Raw genomic sequence first — 18,878 nt, 5'->3', positions numbered from 1 at the left:
TGCCTTCTGGGCCTCTCTCTGCATGCACTCCTGTTCCTCTGATGTGAACAGCACCTGGAGAAGCTGCTGACTGATGAGTATGGAAAACACCTTCTAGCAAGGAAATCAGACCTTGTGGTTTGTCAGAAAAGGAGGAATTTTGTTGCTTCCAATTATACAAGTCACTGGAGGAAAAGGGGGCATATACCAAGAAAGGGACTCGGGTCTTCCCCAGGTGTTAGGGCTGCTTGTCTTAAGAGGAGAATGGCTGCCATCAAGTGGTCCTTGGATGGTGGGGGGGTGGGGGTGGAGGTTGGTAAGACGTGCCAGGCCTAGTGTGGGGGGGACTAAAAAAGGGGTTGTTAGAATTTCCCTCTCTTCAGCCCCGGGAACCTGATTGGGTGGTGGCAGCACTCAAGGGTAGGAAGCCTGCTCCTCTCTGGCCCTGAGTCCTCCTGCAAAATGGGATAAAGCCTGCGGGCAGGGGGAGGGGTGGGCTCCGCCTTCACGGTTTTAGGAACTTGGACAGGTTTTTTTCCCTCAGGTTCTCTGCTTTTCCAGAAGGCTTGGGAGCAAGAACCCTTTCTGTTGGGGGAGGAAGAAAATCTCATATATGATTGCTTATCAATGGCAATGTCAATCCACACACCAATATAGGGGGTTTGATCGAGATGTTCCGGTTCCCCATAAACATAATAGGGGACGGGAAACTGAGCCTTGTGGGGTGGGGGTGGGGGGACCAGTCAGGGACTCCTTTGGCCCAATCACCATTACACAAATTACACAGTCTTTAGGGTTAAAACCATATGCTCTCCGTGAGCGCCTAGAGAAATCAGAGAAGTTAGCCAAAAGACATCAAGTGGTGTCGAAGGCTTGTCCCACTGTGGAACTCTCGAACCTTTAAGAGTAAAATGAACATGTGAACATGTAAAGGAACAACACAGACACAAAAGTAAGAGCAGGGCAAAAGCAGCAAGCAAACAAGAATTCCAAGACCCGTGAATAGTCACGGGGAGCCAAGAGGGGCTCTGCCCCTTTTAAGTTACAAGAGTTCCCCAGGGACTTCTCCCTGGGACCTTGGGCGACTGTCATGCTGCGTCCAGCTGATAATTCACCCCCAAAGGAACACCATACAAGTCACTCACCAAAGGCGGTTGCTCAAATCAAGTTAACTGGGCCAAAGGCACATCTCTTCGGGAACCCCCTAGTTCTGGGGCGAGCACTTCTATAAAGGAGGTCTTTCTAATCAGGCTTGGGCAGTGGCAGTAGGATCTGGGTGGGACCTCCAAATGTTGGAGCCTACTGTCCGTTCTCAGAAAGAAAACAACCCAGACCGCCGATAAGTTCAAAAGAAAAAGTTCTATTTCCTGTGCAGGTAGGGACCATCAGCCCTCTTGAGAGGAGACTGAGCAGTGGCTTGTCTAATTTTCTACAGGTTTTTATACGTTCGCAATGTGCACGTGTGCAAGCAAGCAGAGTAGAGAAGCAGGATATTGCGGTTAGCCATTCTTAGTTGAACAATCCCTGCTCTTAGTTGAGCAATAATCGTTCCAGTTGTTCTTCCAAGCCTTTTGAACGTGCATTTCCTTCGGCACAGTCTGCTGCACTTGTCAGAACAGCCTGCCTCGCTCATGTCAGCGAGTTCATGTATAGTTCATGATGGCTTCTGTCAGCTCAAAACGGCTTCACTCTTGTCGAGGCTGTTTAGAGCGACTACACTATACCCTTCTGAAAACAGGATGCTCAGAATTTAAGCTCTAATACAGTTTAAGGCTTAAGGAGCTGCTCAACATAATATCTGAGGAAGCCATCTAATTTAACCAGTCCAGGAAGTCTGAGATTTGCCCCATAGAATTTTCTTGACTGTAATGTTAATGGAAGCAGATAATCAAATTTATTTCACAGAGCCTCTGGATGGGTTCAAACTGCCAACCTTTCAGTACAAATATAAAAATGGTAGAGCATAAGAGACCAGACTTAATTGTCAGACTGCTGGGTCCCCCACCTCCCCTCCCAAGACTATAGCCCTTAGTCACCCTTCAGGTCTGAAACTGAATTCACCAGTGTTGGAATAACTACCTAGGATCAAAGAACACCATTCCCCAAGGACAAAGTTCAAAGGGATAGGGAAGAAGGAGATATGGAAACAGGAGGAGGTGGTTAAGTAATGATAAGTGTTGATACATTGAGGGGATTGCATGGATGAGTTGAAACAAACATATGAATTGTTGAATGTAGAACTATGATCTCTGAACCATTTCCTAATTTACAATAAAAAGTTTTAAAAAAAATTCTGACATTCCGTCAGGTTTTATTTGGCGGAAACAATTTCTGTAATATCAGTGGTTGCATATAGTTGCATACATAGAAATAAGGCAATGCTAGTCGACAGAACCAGGTAAGGGGGCAAAGTGGACAATGGGAGCAATTTCTAGTACAAAATAGTGAAGATACACTTCCCCTATGTATCCTCAGTATACATATCAATGGAAGAGGCAGAGATTAGTGTTAAGTGTGGGCAAGTAAAGGCAGGATGCTCACACTAACTCCACAATGGTGGAACTGATCCTTGATTTTGAGGCCTGGTGATAAGGATGCGGCATGAACTCGGGGTGAGATAGATAATTTAATGTCAACTTGAAGATATATAAAAGTGTAAGGCTTTCTGCCCGATTGATCCCACCACAACAAGGCTAAACACTAAGGGCGTGGAGCAGACCAGCAAGAACAGAGCAATGAAGTCCTCAGGGAACACCAAAAATAGATTTTGGGGCCAGGGCTTGGCACCCCAACAGACTCAACTGGAAAACACTCCTGCAGGCCAACAGTCTTTGAACTAACTACAAGCTTTTCTTGTGTTTTGTTTTTTTGTCATTGGCTTGTTGGTGTTGTTTTATTTTGCTGCTTGGTTTTGCTGTCTTGTTTTTGTGCATGTTATCTCCACAGGTCTGTCTAAATAAGATAGGCTGGATGAACAATCCAGAGGAGAAAATAATGGGACTGACAGTTCCAGGGGGACATGGAAGAGGGGGAGGTGGGGGGAAAGGAAGTGATGTTAACAAACCCAGGGTCAAGGGAACAACAAGTGATCCAAATTGGTGTGAAGACAGTCTTGGAGGCCTGGTAGGGCATGACCCAAGGGTAATGTAACTGAGAGGAAGTATGAAACTCTAATGAAGGCTGAACATGATAGTGGGACAAGAAAAGGGCATTTATAGAGGTCTAAATACAGGCATGTACATATGTAAATATATTTATATATGAGGATGTGGAAATAGATCTATGTGCATATATGTATAGATTTAATATTAAGGTAGCAGATAGACATTGGGCCTCAAGTACTCCCTCAATGCAAGAATACTTTGTTCTATCAAACTGGCATTCCACGATGCTCCCCTTTCTGACACAATCACTGAAGACAAAGTACGTGCATAAGCAAATATGGTGAAGAAAGCTGATGGTGCCTGGCTATCAAAAGATTTAGCGTCTGGAGTCTTAAAGGCTTGAAGGTAAACAAGCAGCCATCTAGCTCAGAAGCAACAAAGCCCACATGGAAGAAGCACACCAGCCTATGTGATCACGAGGTGTCAAAGGGATCAGGTGACAGGCATCAAAGAATAAAAAAAATCATGTTGTGAATGAGGGGGAGTGCTGAGTGGAGACACAAAGTCCAGCTGTAAGCAATTGGACATCCCCTTATGGAAGGGTTGTGGGAAGGAGATGAGCCAGTCAGGGTTCAGTATAGCGACAATGAAAAATACAACTTTTCTCTAGTTCCTGAATGTTTCCACCACCACCCCGCTATCATGATCCCAATTCTACCTTACAAATCTGGCTAGACCCGAGAATGTACACTGGTACAGATAGGAACTAGAAACACAGGGAATCCAGGACGGATGATCCCTTCAGGACCAGTAGTGAGAGTGGCCATACAGGGAGGGTGGGTTTGAAAGGAGCAACTGATTACAAGGATCTACATATGACTCCTCCCTGGGGGACTTACAACAGAAAAGTGGGTGAAGGGAGATGTTGGACAGGGCAAGATATGACAAAATAATAATTTATAAATTATCAAGGGTTCATGAGGGAGAGAGAAGCGGGGAGGGAGGGGAAAAATGAGGAGCTGATGTCAGGGGCTTAAGTGGAGAGCAAATGTTTAGAGAATGATGAGGGTAATGAATATACAAATGTCTTTACACAATTGATGTATGTATGGATTGTGATGAGTTGAATGAGCCCCTAATCAAATGATTTAACAAAAAAAGAAAACTTGGAAGAAATGGACACTTGTTATAAAAAAGTTTAAGGCTGGTATGCAACCTGTCAATCAGGTCCCAGCCTGATGGTCTCTTGGGGGTATGGCCTCAGGAGGGCCCTGCTTTCACCTACCTGCTTGCTGGCCACCCTGAGAGCTGCTAGAGTTCTGCCATGTTTCTACTGACATTGGATCCACATGACTGTGCTCCCACTGGCCTGTGATCTTCCTGCATTCTGCATCTGTGTGTGGCTGTGTGATCTGAAGAGGGTCTTATGAACTAGTATTGGGTTTAAGGACTTGAACTGGGTTGATTTTTTGATATATACTTCTTGATATAAAGCTGTTTCTTACACATACATGAAGGTCACTGGATTTGTTTCTCTAGTCAACTCTGCCTCATACTGGGGGCATAGGTGCTTGGAAAGAGTACCTGCTATAGAAAGCCAGGCAATGGTGAAGAGCAACCATTAGCAAGATATAATCTGACCATTCATTTCACCCTCAGATTAGCTGGGGGCCCTTTAGTGTTTTACATAGAAAAAAATCCCTTAATAGACTCATCATTCCATTTAAACCTCTTTTCTGATTTTGGTGCTGTCCATCTGAATACCTTACTGCAATTTTGACAAAAGACCTGGCTTGAAACCTGGAGCCTCAGTATTAATATCAATCTAGTAACAGTATCACTCCAGTCTTCCAAAGATGATCAAACAATAACTTTAAAAATCCTAAAACCCAATTGCCAATCTTTCCCTGAGTTTTGTTTCTTGAAACTGACAATAAAAATTTAAAGGGTGGGGTGGGGGTGATGGCCCCCAGTGGAGCACCTGCTGAAAAAAATTTTTTAAAGCCTAAGGCAAGTCTTCAGTAGGCTCTTTACTATTGTTTGGCTTAGGTGATGACTTTAGGAAACCAGATTCATCTGGTTCAAGATTCAAAAGGATACTTAAAAACAAATGACCAGAGTGGGTCACCCAACTCCTTGAAATCTGGATTCCAAGAGCGTTAAAATGTTGCTGTGAAACAATTTTCGTAGTGGTTGTATTGTGGGTCTGCTTTTATAACTTCATCTTTTGACCCTGCAGCTTTACCTTGTTAAGGGTTTTCAAGTTTTCACAAGGAAGTAAAAGAATTAGCTCACTGTTAATCAAATATCGGAAATGTAATGCAGTTTGGATCTATCTAGTCTGTTAAGATTCAGTTTGCTGCCACCTCCCTTTTTAAAAAATCATTTTATTGGAGGCTCTTACAACATTCCACACTGCTAAAACCCTTGAGATAAAAATTCCTTTTTAACTTCATCGGTTAAAAAGGTTCCAATTTAGCAAGTTTGGGCAAACAAAACCTTGCGGGCAAGCAGCTGTAAGCTATGGAGTTTGAACCCTGGGGAGTGCGAGGTCCAAGAATGCCTCCTGTTTTGGTGAGCCACGTCCTTTTCCTCATTAACGACGGCCGCTTCAACAATCCCGTCAAACATGTCCTCGAACTTGCCGTAGGTTAGGCTCTATAACTTCCTTTTCCTTGAATCTTGGAAGCAAGCGCTTGCAGAAATAAACTGAGATTTTCTTGAACCAACGTGGTGTCTGGCTCAAATCCTGACAGGCATCTCGGGCCTTACCTGCTCGCAGGAACATCAGTGCGTTTCCCTACAGAGCCCACCGGAACCACGGGGCAGCCCAGAACACGCTTCTCGTTGCAATGTAGGAAAACGTGCTGGTGTTAACGAACCTTAAGGTGATCTCACATGGGAACAAGTCGTTGCTAAGAGTGCCCAGTACAAGGAAACGCGCTCCCTTCCACATCCCTCCAAGGAAGCGGCGCCGAGCCGCCGGCCGAGGGAACAAAAGAAGCGCTCCGCAAGTCCCGCGGTGCCGGCGAACGGCCCCTCGGGGGCGGGCCCTCCCCTCCGCGCATGCGCAGAGCGGCGTCCGGTGGACGCGCGTACGGCGCGCGTGACGCACAGTCGTTGCGCGGAGCGTGTGACGTTCGGGCGTGAGCTCGGTGGCTCGGCGAGCGCTATGGCCGCCGCTCCTTTGGCGGGGAGGCTTTGAGAGGGGCGGAGGGCGCCGAAAAGGAAGGAGCGCGAGGACAGATAGTTCGAAGCCGGCCCCTGAGCCCGCCACCAGGAGCATTTCCCCGCGCTGAACGGTCAGTGTGGCGGCCGCACAGGCCGCTTTCTTGCAGCAAGCGGCGGCGCTCCGCCATTTTCGGGCCGGCCGTTGCGTGCTCGGGTGGCTTGGAGGGGTGCAGGGCAGCGTGGAGGGCCGGGAAGGCCCACGTCTGGGCGGGCTCTCCGGGCTTCGCGAACACCGGGGAGGGGCCGGGAGTCTGCCCCACCAGGGAAGAGGGGCCCGGTAGGATGCGCCCCCGACCGGGGGTCGGGGCGACCAGGTGGTATAGGTCGGGCAGGCCTCGGGTAAGACGTTTCGTTCGGGGAGAGACACCACACTGTCCACTGAGTCTCGGGCCTTGGGTGGAAGAGCGGGTCCAGCTTTGAATGGAGTGGATGGTTGAAGGGTTCACAGGAAGCGACTGCGGAATCTGTGACACAGAAAGTTTATTTTTTACATCGCCAAATCTGTAAACTACAAAGTTTATTTTTTACATCGTCGCTTGAAACAGTGTTTTGTAATTAGGGTTAATATCCGCACCGTGGCAAACAAAGCCCCTGTCCTATTTGGTTTGTTTTAAAGCCATCTTTCCTACAAGTCTGTACCTCCAATTTTAAGCGACTTAAAAATGCCCTAAGATCTTAATTTTTAAAAATCATTTTATTGGGGGCTCGTACAACTCCTATCACAATCCATCCATCCATTGTGTCAAGCACATTTGTACATATGTTGCCATCTTCCTTCTCAAAACATTTGCTTTCTGCTTGAGCCCTTGGTATCAGCTCCTCATTTTTGCCCTTCCAGCTCTAAGATCTTTAGAAACCCTTCCCGCCCCTGCCTTTTTTTATTTGTGTGTGTGTGCTTTAATGTTTATATTTTCTAATGGTTATGGTTAGGTGGCCCCTTTAGAGAAAGGAGGAGGAATGGGGTCTACAGGTAGTTTCACAATTGATTTGTGTAAATTAGATCAGAAAAGCAGTTTACTTGTAGAAAGCCCGATGGCATTAGGTTACCCTTTCAGTAAAGTTGGAAGACTGATTAGAAGATGAATAAAACGCGTTGGTTAAAGAGCGAAATGGTGACTAGAATAAAAAGCACCGAGTGGATTATAGTGAAATAAAGCTGTGAAACAAAGGCAAACATTGAGCGCTTAGCGTTGACTTGCAAGTACATCCTGCATTGTTTATTATTTTTTGCCTGCGAGCTTGATGCCATTGTAGTTCTTAATGAAAACATTGAAACTTTTAGTTACTGTTTGTTGAAAGAAAACATGTTAATCGTTCCCTTGTGCCCGTTTTTAAATTTTATCTTAATTATTTTTGATCTTTACTGCAAGATACTCTGCAGTTTAAAAAATCATTTTATTGGGGGCTCATACAACTTATCACAATCCTTACATACATCCATTGTGTCAAGCACTTTTGTACATCTGTTGCCCTCATCATTCTGAAAACATTTGCTTTCTACTTGAGCCCTTGGTATCATCTCTCTTTTTTCCACTCCCTCCCTCCCTCCCCCTTGATAATTTATAAAATTTTTTTTTCATGCTTATACTGTCCCATGTCTCCCTTTACCCACTTTTCTGTTTTCCGTCCCCCAAGGAATGGGGTTATATTGTAGATCCTTGTGATCAGTCTCCCCTTTCTCCGCCCACCTTTCCTTTACCTTGTATTCCTACTCTCATGATTGGTCCTGAGGGGTTTATCTGTTCTGGATTGCCTGTGTTTCCAGCTCTTATCTGTACCAGTATACCTGCTCTGGTTTAGCTGTATTTGTAAGGTATAATTGGGATCATGATAGTGAGGGGGAGGAAGCATTAAAGAACTAGAGGAAAGTTGTATGTTTCATTGCTGCTATACTGCACCCTGACTGGCTCCTCTCTTCCCCGAGACCCTTCTGTAAGGGAATAATATCCAATTCCCTACAGATGAGCTTTGGGTCTCCACTCTGCACTCCTCCTCATTTACAATGATATTATTTCTTGTTCTTTGATGCCTGATACCTGCTCCCATTGACACCTCATGATCACACAGGCTGGTGTGCTTCCATGTGGAATTTGTTGCTTCTCAGCTAGATGGCTGCTTGTTTATCTACAGACATGTAAGACCACAGACACTATTATCTTTTGATAGCTGGGCTCCTTCAGCTTTCTTCACCACATTTGCTTTGTACCCATTTTGTCTTCAGCGATGGTGTTGGCAAGGTGAGCATCATGGAATGCCAGGTTAATAGAACAAAGTGTTCTTGCATTTAGGGAGTACTTGAGTAGAGGCCCAATCTCCGTCTGCTACTTTTATACTAACCTACAAAGATATGTACATAGATCTATTTCCCCATCGTCATATATAAATATATTTACATATGTACATGTCGGTTTTTAGACCTCTAAATGCCCCAAATTTACTATTTTCAAAGATATTTATTTTAATATTTTTTTTCAGATAAACATTTTACCCTTTTTTTGCAATGGTAAGGGTTTTGATAGAAAGTAGACTTTACATCACAGTACTTTAGGTAAAAAAAAGACTTAATTATGAAGCGTTTCCCTAACTTGGATTTTTTGGTTGGTGAAAAATACTAAAAAAGATAGATTTCCCCCACTTTGTAGCCCTCGATCTGAAGAGCAGCACCTCACCTCTTGGCTCCTGGAGTGCACTCCTAGGAGCGCACAGCCAACCCGGATGGAAGCCTAGCTCCCCACCGCCACTGGGTGTCAGTCTCCGCAGGTGGGGCGGGGATAGGGGCGTGGAGGTTTCAGGGAAGGTTGGGCGCGGGCGACAGCTACACATTCACACTCGGACACACGCCACACGGGTGTACACCACACGTACATACCAAACAGGTACACATCTTAGGTCACACGTGTACAGCGCACTTCTCACAGACCGCACACTTGTGTGTACACACCGCTAGCGGATCCTCACACCGCCTAGACTTGCTCACAGGATATGCAAGGGGACCTCAAAAAACTCAGGGCAAATGGAATAAAACGATGAAAATAAAACACACGTGCCTTCAAGTTCAAGAAAAAAAAAGATTTACCATCAATATTTTATCATTACCTGGAGCTTTCTTTATGCACGAGAGTCGGAAATGGAAGTGGACCACCTTGTTATGCTACCTTTGACCAGATTCATTCCTACCATATTTCTTATTACTGTATATCGTCTTCAGAGCTGGATGCATGAGTTTCAGCAGTGGACTGACTGAATGTTAGGCCCATCACAGGAACTGAAAAATGTTAAGTGTGCATTCAGCCTCTGTAGAGTCCCTTCTGATCCTAGACCAAGGATGTGAATAGCTTGATGGCCTTATGGCAGATAGAGCTAAGTTAAAATTGAATACCTTTCATTGATGTCCCTTTTGATGCCTTTTTAAAGTTCTAGTTTTAAATATTTACTGATTTTATTTCAATTGAGATTTTTCTCGATTTTATTTTGTTATTGTTGGTAGCCTTTTAATTTCTTTGTCTGTTTCTTGATATATGAAATCCAGGCTGGGTGGATCTGTGGAGACAGTAACTAGATTATAATGGTTTCTTGGTGGTATGACAGAGGATGTTGGCAGGGAATGGGGAGTTAATAAGGAGTACAAGGAAGAAGAAAATGTTCAAAAGTTGATTGTGGTTATGATTCTACAACTGTTGAGATGCTTGAACTTTTGTATAATGTGGATTATGTCCCAATAAAACCATTTAAAAATATTACCGTAATTAAACCTTTTAAAAAGACCCACCTCATTGCCTTGAGTCATTGCTGACTCATAGTAACCCTATAGGACACAGTAGAACTGCCTTTTTGGGTTTCTGGGACTTTAATGGAGTTGAAAGCCTTGGAGTGGGTTGGTGCTTTCAAACTGCTGACCTTGAGGATCACAGCCCAAAGTGTATGTAGCCATAACCACTGTTACCAGAGCTCCCTATAATACAAAGTAACTGAAAGATATTTGCATATAATATATAATAGGCACTCAATAATATGACCTTTTTTTTAGTTTAATTGACTTTTTTACTCCTACTTTGAATTTAATTGGTGGAATTTTTCAATTTTTAGAAATGAATTAAAATATGATCTAGTTGAAAATATCCCATTCCTCTGGTAGTTTTTATCATTCCTTTTTCTGCTATTAAAGAATTTTGTGTATATTTGTATTACCGTAATGCATTTTGACTACACTTTTGAGAGATCTGCACTTTGAGGCAGATACTTCAGTGCCATTATTTTTTATAGTTTATAACCCAGTAATAACAGTTGAGGAATGAATTGATTTTCTACTAAAATTCTTCTTAGGACCGTGTACAGGTATTTGTATTTCAGTCTTATGACTTTGCATGAACTGCTTTTCCCTTTCTTTTGCATCCTCTCCATTATTAAAAATCTAGCAAAATCTTATCCTACTAGTGAAGTGAAGTCTTCAATGATTTTTAAAATTTAGTGTAACTGTTCTCTAGTCAGTGGTTCTCAACCCAAGGGTCGCAACCCTTTGGGGGGTCGAATGACCCTTTCATAGGGGTCGCCTAAGACCATTGGAAAACATAAATATTTCACAATATATAATTACATATTGTTTTGTGATTAATCACCATGCTTTAATTATGTTGAATTTGTCAATGAAAATACATCTAGCGTATCAGATATTTACATTGCAATTCATAACAGTAGCAAAATTATAGTTATGAAGTAGCAACGAAAATAATTTTATGGTTGGTGGGTTCACCATAACGTGAGGAACTGTATGAAAGGGTGGCAGCATTAGGAAGGTTGAGAACCACTGCTCTAGTTAATCTAGGGTCGTTGTTAATGTGTGGTTTGTGTTGCACATAGTCCCTGCATTGTGCTTACCCATTTTGAGCAGGGTCTTGAGTCAGATGATACATGCAAATCTGTGCTTTAGGCCAACATTTACTGTTCCCGCTTTTTATGGCTTCAGTCTAAAACTGGGTCTCAGCTTGCTTGAGCTCCTTCCTTATGTGCTTTCTCAAACCTCAGAACCCCTTGAAAGTCAGTTGCTGATACCATGCCACTTCTCCCCTAAATACTTCAGAATGTTTCCCAACTTATCAGCTGATAGATACATTCTATTCTGTCACACTTTTTTTCTTCTGTCTAATAATACATTTATAAACAGACTTACACATTTATAGTCATTCACAGGTATTATACGCCTACGTACCTTACCTTTTACTCTAAGATTATTATTTACCCACAGTATTAATAAATTTTGGGCAAACAACATTGATGTGATATATGCATTTCACACTTAGATATACCCAGTTGTTCCTTTATAGAGTCTGCCCCCTCTCTGTGGTCTTGGATTCATTTGGAATCAGACACTGCATTTAATTGTTCTATCCTTGTTTAAAAAAAAAAAAAGAAAAACAAGCCCCCAAAAAAACCCAAACCAAAATAACTCTTTGTCATCTACTGTATGTATATACTCATGTATAAGCCGAGTTTTTCCAGCACCAAATGTGTTGGAAAAGTGGGGTTCGGCTTACACACGGGTCAGTGGTACCCTGGCAAGGTGTAACATCTCGCTGCCTCCTCCACCTCAGGTAAAGGGAAGAGCGCCCGTTATCTCGCGGGTGATTGCCGTTTCTCCTCTGTTCATTCAAGGCTCAATTGACACTGCAGGGCTTTGAATGTTTGTTTACTCACATCTAACCAGTCAGAGCCGTCCTATGACGTATATCTTTGAATAAGCCTTTTAAAGACCTTGTGCGAAGGATGTGGCATGAATGGATGTCATCTGGTCAAGCCCGACTAACAGGAGGAAATCTCATGAAGGCCTGACATACAGTTAATAGCAAAGTGGGTTCGAGATGCATGGGAAGACATTCCAGAAGATATGGTGCGACGTGCCTTCCAGAAATGTAGTATTAGTAATGCTATGGATGGCAGTGAAGACTGCGCTTTGTATGAAAATGACAGCAGTGATGGTGATGACGGCAATCTCAGGGCAGCGTCTATGTTGGACCTCACATCAGCTGAAGCTCTGCATTGGGATACGGATGATGATGGGGAATCCAGTTTTGAAGGATTTTAACTCTACATTTTAGCTTGGTTGCTGATTGAGCTCAGGGAATAGTACTCTTAAGAAAGATATCATTGCTGATACCTTACTGTTTTTGTTGAACCTATTTTTCGTGCTGGTTTACTAATGTTAAATGACTTGTACTTTTTATGTTTTTTATTTAACATAAATATTTAAATACATTACCCCACTGATGTCTCAATTTTCAGTAATTTTCATTTGTTTTGATTATTGAAACTCACCAATAGCTTCTGCATTTTCCACCCTAGGCTTATACTCGAGTCAATCAGTTTTTCTGGTTTCCCAGGTAATAATTAGGTACCTCGGCTTATACTCAGTCGGCTTATATTCGAGTATATACGGTAGTTGTTTCTGACACATAGTGATACTATAGGACAGGGTAGAACAGCCCTTGTGGATCTCAGACCGTACTTTACTAAAATTAAAAGCTTTGTATGACTCCCAAGGAGCAGCTGACCTTGGGGATTGAAACCCAGTGAGTAACCACTACCACTAGTAGTAATTTTTCATTTGGACCAATCATTGGCCTTTGTTTGTGTTTTTATTTTGGTCCTTTTAAGAAGTATCCTTCATGAACTCACATTTTTTTAAGAGTACAGGCCATTAGTTTGGATTTTCCTTTTTTATTACTATAGGCTCAATGGTTCAAACATAGGAACAGAAGTAAGAATGGCAGAGGACCCGTCCTTAAAGGTTCTTATAAGTCAGAATCAACTTGATGGTACTTAATAGCAACAATGAATTTTAATTTTATTTGTATGTTAGTCAGTTATAGTAGTTCTGTTAAGTGTTTAAATTGTCCCAGATGTTGCCTGTGTGAGTGCTTCTTCAAGCTGACTGCTATGTCCATTTTGACTGTTGTGTCCTGAGCCCTGATAATGTAGTAGTACTTGGCTGCTAACCGAGGTTTTGGTGCTTTGAATCCCACCAGGCCCTCTGAGGGAGAAAGAAGTGGCGGTCTGCACCTGTAAAGATTAACCAAGGGAAAGAAGCAACACACTTGTCATCCAGTCAGTCTGACTTGTAGTCACCCTACAGGATGGTGTAGAACTGTCCCATAGGGTGGCCTTGCCTGCAGTCTGCATGAGCAGAATGCCAGGTGAGTGGCTAGTGGCTTTGAGTCATTGTACCATCCGGACTCTTCGTCCGGACTCTTCTTTTTTTCTTTCATTTTTTTTCTTTTTGACTAGTCTGTGGTGGTCAGTGACCCTCCAGGACAGAGTGGAGCTACTAGATAGGGCAGCTTTGTCCCATGGAGCATCTGCAGGGTTTGAAACAGAACCACTGAACCTTTGGTTAGTAGCCAAACTTTTTTTTTTTAAACACTTTCAATTGGCATATAATCCACATATCATACAATTCAATTGTTTAGTCATGTCAAGAAGAGTTGTGTAATCATTGCCACAATCAGTGTTAGAACACTTTACTTGTAGTTACTGTTACTAGCTCCCTATTTCCCCCAAACCTATCCCAGTGATTGCCTCTTTAGATTTATATGTCCTGGGTTTCATATACAGAAAACCATACAAAAAAGAAAGCAAAAAACAACTAGCAATAATAGCAAAGTAAAACTTGAACCTCATTCAGAAAGAAAGAAAATAATTAAAAACTAGAACTTTAAAAATGTGTCATAATGGAGATCAAAGGATGAAATGTTAAATTTTAACCAAACTATATCTGTTATCATCCACTTTCCAAGGCACTCTGCAGGACAGTAAGGCTGTAAACATCCCTGCTCTTTTGTTAGAGGGAATCATCTGAGCCTTAATCTATGCATATTTCCCCTTCAGTGTAAAGAAATATTTTTAACTGAAACAAATTTTTTTCTGAAACAATCTTTAATTGGGTCAAAAGACATAAAATAAGATATGACATTTAAAAATTAATAAGTAATTTTAGTGGGGGCTTTTAAGCTCTTTTTAACAATCCATATATCAAATTGTATGAAACACATTTGTACATACGTTGCCATCGTCATTTTAAAAACATTTTCTTTCTACTTGAGCCCTTGGTATTAGCTCTACTTTTTAAAAAAGATAATACATTTTAACCTAACTATATCTTCCGTAATCAACTTTACAATGCTCTCTGTCTTATAACCAGGCTATTCACATCCCTTGCTTATGGTCGGAGGGAATTCAACAGAGCCGTAATCGCTGTGTAGACCCGTCGAATGGATTTTGGGCTTCCACTGTCATTTGTAGCCTTCTACAAATTTAGATGTTCACAATTTAAGCCCTGATAACTGTTTTCACCTTTAGATTTGTATTATATTATTTACAATCCTTGGCTCACACAACCTAGTGTGCTGCTTCTATGTGGACTTAATTGACACCTCACTTAGATGACTGCTTGTGTGAAGCCTTTAAGATCCCTGATGCTGGACACCATTTAGTTAGTTTTTTTTTTTTTTTCACAATTTAGTGTATGTCATCAAGCAGGGCTATGTTATAAGAGCTAATTGTTCTTAGATTGGGGCTATAATTAACTGTGAGCCTAAAATCCATTCACATAGCTGTGATTTATATATGTCTCTAGATAACATTGTCAGTCACCTCTGCATGCTAATGTAATTCAACTGATAAAAACAAAAACTCAAACTCAGTGCCAGCAAGTCCATGCTGACTCATAGCATCCCTCCTGCACAGCCTCCTGACCTTGTGGATGACAGCCCACTGTGTAACCCATTACGCCAACCGGGGATCCTCTCCTTTTTTATTAAACCTCCCCATTAATATTTGAGGCATCCCTTGCACTCATGTAGGTACTGCTTGTCTTTATATATTTGTATATCTCCATTTCTTCAAGGAACTATAGTTTGATTGATAAATTGTATTTCTTGACCAATATTTGTGTGCTAATTAGTGTCCATTGCTGTTTAGTGTCTTTTTTGAACTTTTTGGATGGTCAGAGCTTGAAAACCTATTTAAAAATCATGAGTTTATACTAGTATTTTAAATTCCAATTAAAAATGAACATCAATGGGATTTCCTAGAGGTAAAAAAGATCTAAACTTATGATACCTGTATTGTAATCATCTTTTGCATGACGTTTGTTTCTTTTCAGCCCTCTTTTTCCTTTAAGATAAAACCAAAACTAAACTCTGCTATTGAGTTAATTTCTACTCATAGTAATTGCATAAAGAATTTCCTTTGTGGATTTCTGAGTCTGGAACTCTTTATGGGAGTAGAAATTCTTGTCTTTCTCCTGAGGAGTGGGTCGTGGTGTTGAACTGCTGATCCTGGGGTTGGCAGCCCAATGAGTGACCACACATGCAGATGAACGACCTGAAAAGTATTAAAGCTATTAAATAAGGCTAATTCTAATATTGCCAGTTTTTTTGTTAATAATTTTGCAATAATATTGCAGCAATCTATGATTTACTTTTATGATTCTGGTAGTTTAAGTGAATGAATGCTTGTAACTCCCACCAAATAGTTGGGTGAGGTTATGCAAACAAAGTGCTTGTTGCTTACCAAATTGATTAGATAAATAGCTGATATACCGTATATACTCATGTATAAGTCGAAATTTCCAGTACATTTTAAATGCTGTTTTTGTGGTGAAATTATTCGGGTCAGCTTATACTTGAGTATATATGATACATAAGGTGCTTGGCATCCTATGGAGATGGGATAATGCAAATAAGGCATATAGAAGTGTAACAAAGGGATTGGTCCATGTTGTGTAAAATGAGCCACCGTAGAGGCAGAAATAGTGGACTCATGATCACCAGGAAAGAGCCAGTATGGAGTGCATTCATTGGACCCAAAGTCCTTGTGCTGACATCCTCAGAGAGGCTTCACATTGGCTAACGTAGAGATGAAAAGTGGTGACAAAGAAGGTAGTGACAGCAGAACCAGGAGACCACCTGAGCGCCTTTGGGCAAAAGGCATGTTGGAGGAGTGGGGTGTCTTTTGTCACTTGGTAGAGCTAGGCTGGCCAACCCACACAACTACTGGAATGAGAGAGGTGTGCACCTTTGGTAGGAGACTTATTGACAGAGTGGATTTTCATTGTGCACTAAGTGCACATCAAGGTGGCATTAAGAAGCTTTCTAACACTTGTCCTAACAGGCCAGAGGCTCATGATACCTAGCGCCTAGCTAAGAAGCAGTCCTGGACCAAGTATTCAGAACACTTTCTTATCCTGAATTGTAACTTGTTACTTCCCTAGTAAGTTCCATAATCGTGATATTGTAAGTGAATTCTGTGTGGCCACTGGCAGTGAATTATCCATTCCAACAGAGAAGTAGAAAGTTTCCTCGGAGGGACTCTTGGTGTGAGAATTGGGGGAAAGGTTGAAGGGTGGAGGCAAGTCTAATTTTTTTTTTTTTAAGTCTAATCTTTACCTCACATGAATTAGCTTCTGACTGTTGATCTTTTTTTTTTTTTTTGACTGTTGATCTTGATTGATTCTCTTTGCTTGTGAAATTGTTTATGGAGTTGTTCCCAGTTGAGCCCTGATAGTGGTTTTGATAACTGATTGTAGATGCTTTGTCATACTTGTTTAAAAAAAAATCTCTGCTACCCTGCTCATTTCCAGTCATTAAAAAAAAAATTTTTTCTAAAAAAAAATAAAATCCCCCAAACTTTACCTTTATAATCTAGTAATAGTAATATTGCAGCACAGCGGATTCAGAAAAGGATATGGAATGCATGTATCATTGACGATATCAGGTGAATGAATATTGGCTGAAAGCAGAATACCAAAAAGATATTTACTTGTTAAACTTTCATTGACCGTAAAGGCATTCAACTGTGTGGATCATAACAAATTATGACTAACTTTCAAAGAAAGGGAGTTCCAGAACACTCGCTTGAGCTCACATGACATCATACAGTCATTCATCAAACAGAACATGGGGATGCTGTGTGGTTTAAAATAGGGAGAGGTGTTGGCATTGCGGGTTAGGTAATTTACCAGCCACTTTATGGGTGAAAGATGAAGCTGTCTACTCCTGTCATGATTTTTACGGTCTTGGAAACCATATATGGGATCATATTAGTCAGAATCTACTCAGTGGCAATGGGGTGGGTTGAGATTGATGAAGAATCTAGCATCAGGATTGCAGGAAGACAATAATCTTCAATATGCAGTTGATATAGTTGTTTGCTGAATTTGAAGAAAACTTACAGCCCTTATTGATAACGATCAGAGATTATACATACATCCTTTAATGTGGGTTAATATTTCAACATAAAACAAAATTGTCACAACTGGGCCAGTAAATAACATGATAAATAAAAATACTGAATTGTCAAGGATTTGATTTACTCAGATCCACAATCAACTTATGAAAGCAGCAGGCAAGAAGTCAAGTGGTTACAGTGGACAAATATGCTGCAAAGACTTCTTTAAAATGTTAAAAATAAAAGATGTCATTTCGAAGACTAAGATGGCCCTGATCCAAGCCATGTTATTTTCAGTTTACTTGTATGCATGTGAAAGCTGGATAATGAATTCTTTTGAATTATTATGGTAATGCTTTTGAAGTATTATGTTAATGAAGAATATTAAGTATACCATATACTGCCAGAAGAATGAACCTATCTGCTTGGAAGACTTACAGCCATCAAACTCCTTAGAAGCAAGCGTGGCAAGATTTTGTCTCACACACTTTGGATGTAACATCAAGAGGTACCAGTCCTGGAGAAGGCCATCATGCCTGGAAAAGTAGGGGATCAGCAAAAGACAGGCTTTGACACAGTAGGAGCTACCATGATTTAAACAGGAATGATGGTGAGGGTAGTGAAGGATCAGGCACCATTTTGCTCTGTTGTACATACGATCACTGAGTTGGAACTGACTTGGTACGATATACATCACCACAAAAACAGACACTGAGTTTTAAATGTTGAATATTCATGGTTTTGTTAGAGAGTTTTAGTGCATGTGATGGACAGGTAGGATTTCATTGTACATTAACCCATTTTGGTGTGAATATACTGTGAATCGTGTCATAATTATTTTTTAGCAGAACATAGAAAATTTCTATGTTTAATAAGATAACTTTTCAATGTATTTTATGTGCAGTAATATATAAGAAGCATTAAAAAGTTTGTGGAAAAATTCAGTTGTCTTATGTTTCAGTTTTTAACACACTTTCTGAAGCCCTCATTTATTCCAAATTGAACTCATTCTGAATCAGGTCAAGTTCAACTTACAGAAACAAGCTTTATGAATTGTGGGTCTAAAATGGATAAAAATTTTCATTTATGGGGGAGTGGGGGAGGGAGGGAGAAAATGAGCAGCAGATATTAAGGGCTCAAGTAGAAGGCAAGTGTTTTGAAAATGATGATGACAACAAATGTACATATGTTCTTGGCACAATGGATGTATGTATGGATGGTGATAAGAATTGTATGAGCCCCCAATAAAATGATTAACAAATATTTTCATTTAAAAATTTTTAGTTAAAAATTTTTTTTTAGTTCGTCTTATTACTGCATTTATGAAGTTAGGCCATTTAGATT

The 18,878-nt window shown here is 41.2% G+C and overlaps 1 protein-coding gene across 6 annotated transcripts in view; it reads left to right on the top strand.

Moving 5' to 3' along the window:
* The first annotated feature begins 6,213 nt into the window (after positions 1 to 6,213).
* WDR33 (WD repeat domain 33) overlaps positions 6,214 to 18,878 on the top strand; it is a 136,267-nt gene continuing 123,602 nt past the window's right edge. For 5 of the 6 annotated variants that reach the window (XM_075529959.1, XM_075529961.1, XM_075529958.1 and 2 more), the window contains exon 1: positions 6,214 to 6,385. Coding sequence is in view for 1 of the 6 variants with exons in the window: in XM_075529956.1 (XP_075386071.1) it covers positions 13,486 to 13,501 (16 nt within the window). In the remaining 5 variants the exon portion in view is untranslated. Of the gene's footprint in view, positions 6,386 to 13,333; positions 13,502 to 18,878 lie in introns of all 6 variants that reach the window. The other variant, XM_075529956.1, reaches the window with a different exon arrangement.

Source organism: Tenrec ecaudatus, chromosome 13 (assembly GCF_050624435.1).
Source record: "Tenrec ecaudatus isolate mTenEca1 chromosome 13, mTenEca1.hap1, whole genome shotgun sequence".
In the NCBI taxonomy this organism is placed as follows: Eukaryota; Metazoa; Chordata; class Mammalia; order Afrosoricida; family Tenrecidae; genus Tenrec; species Tenrec ecaudatus.
This window is presented reverse-complemented; position numbering and strand designations above follow the sequence as displayed.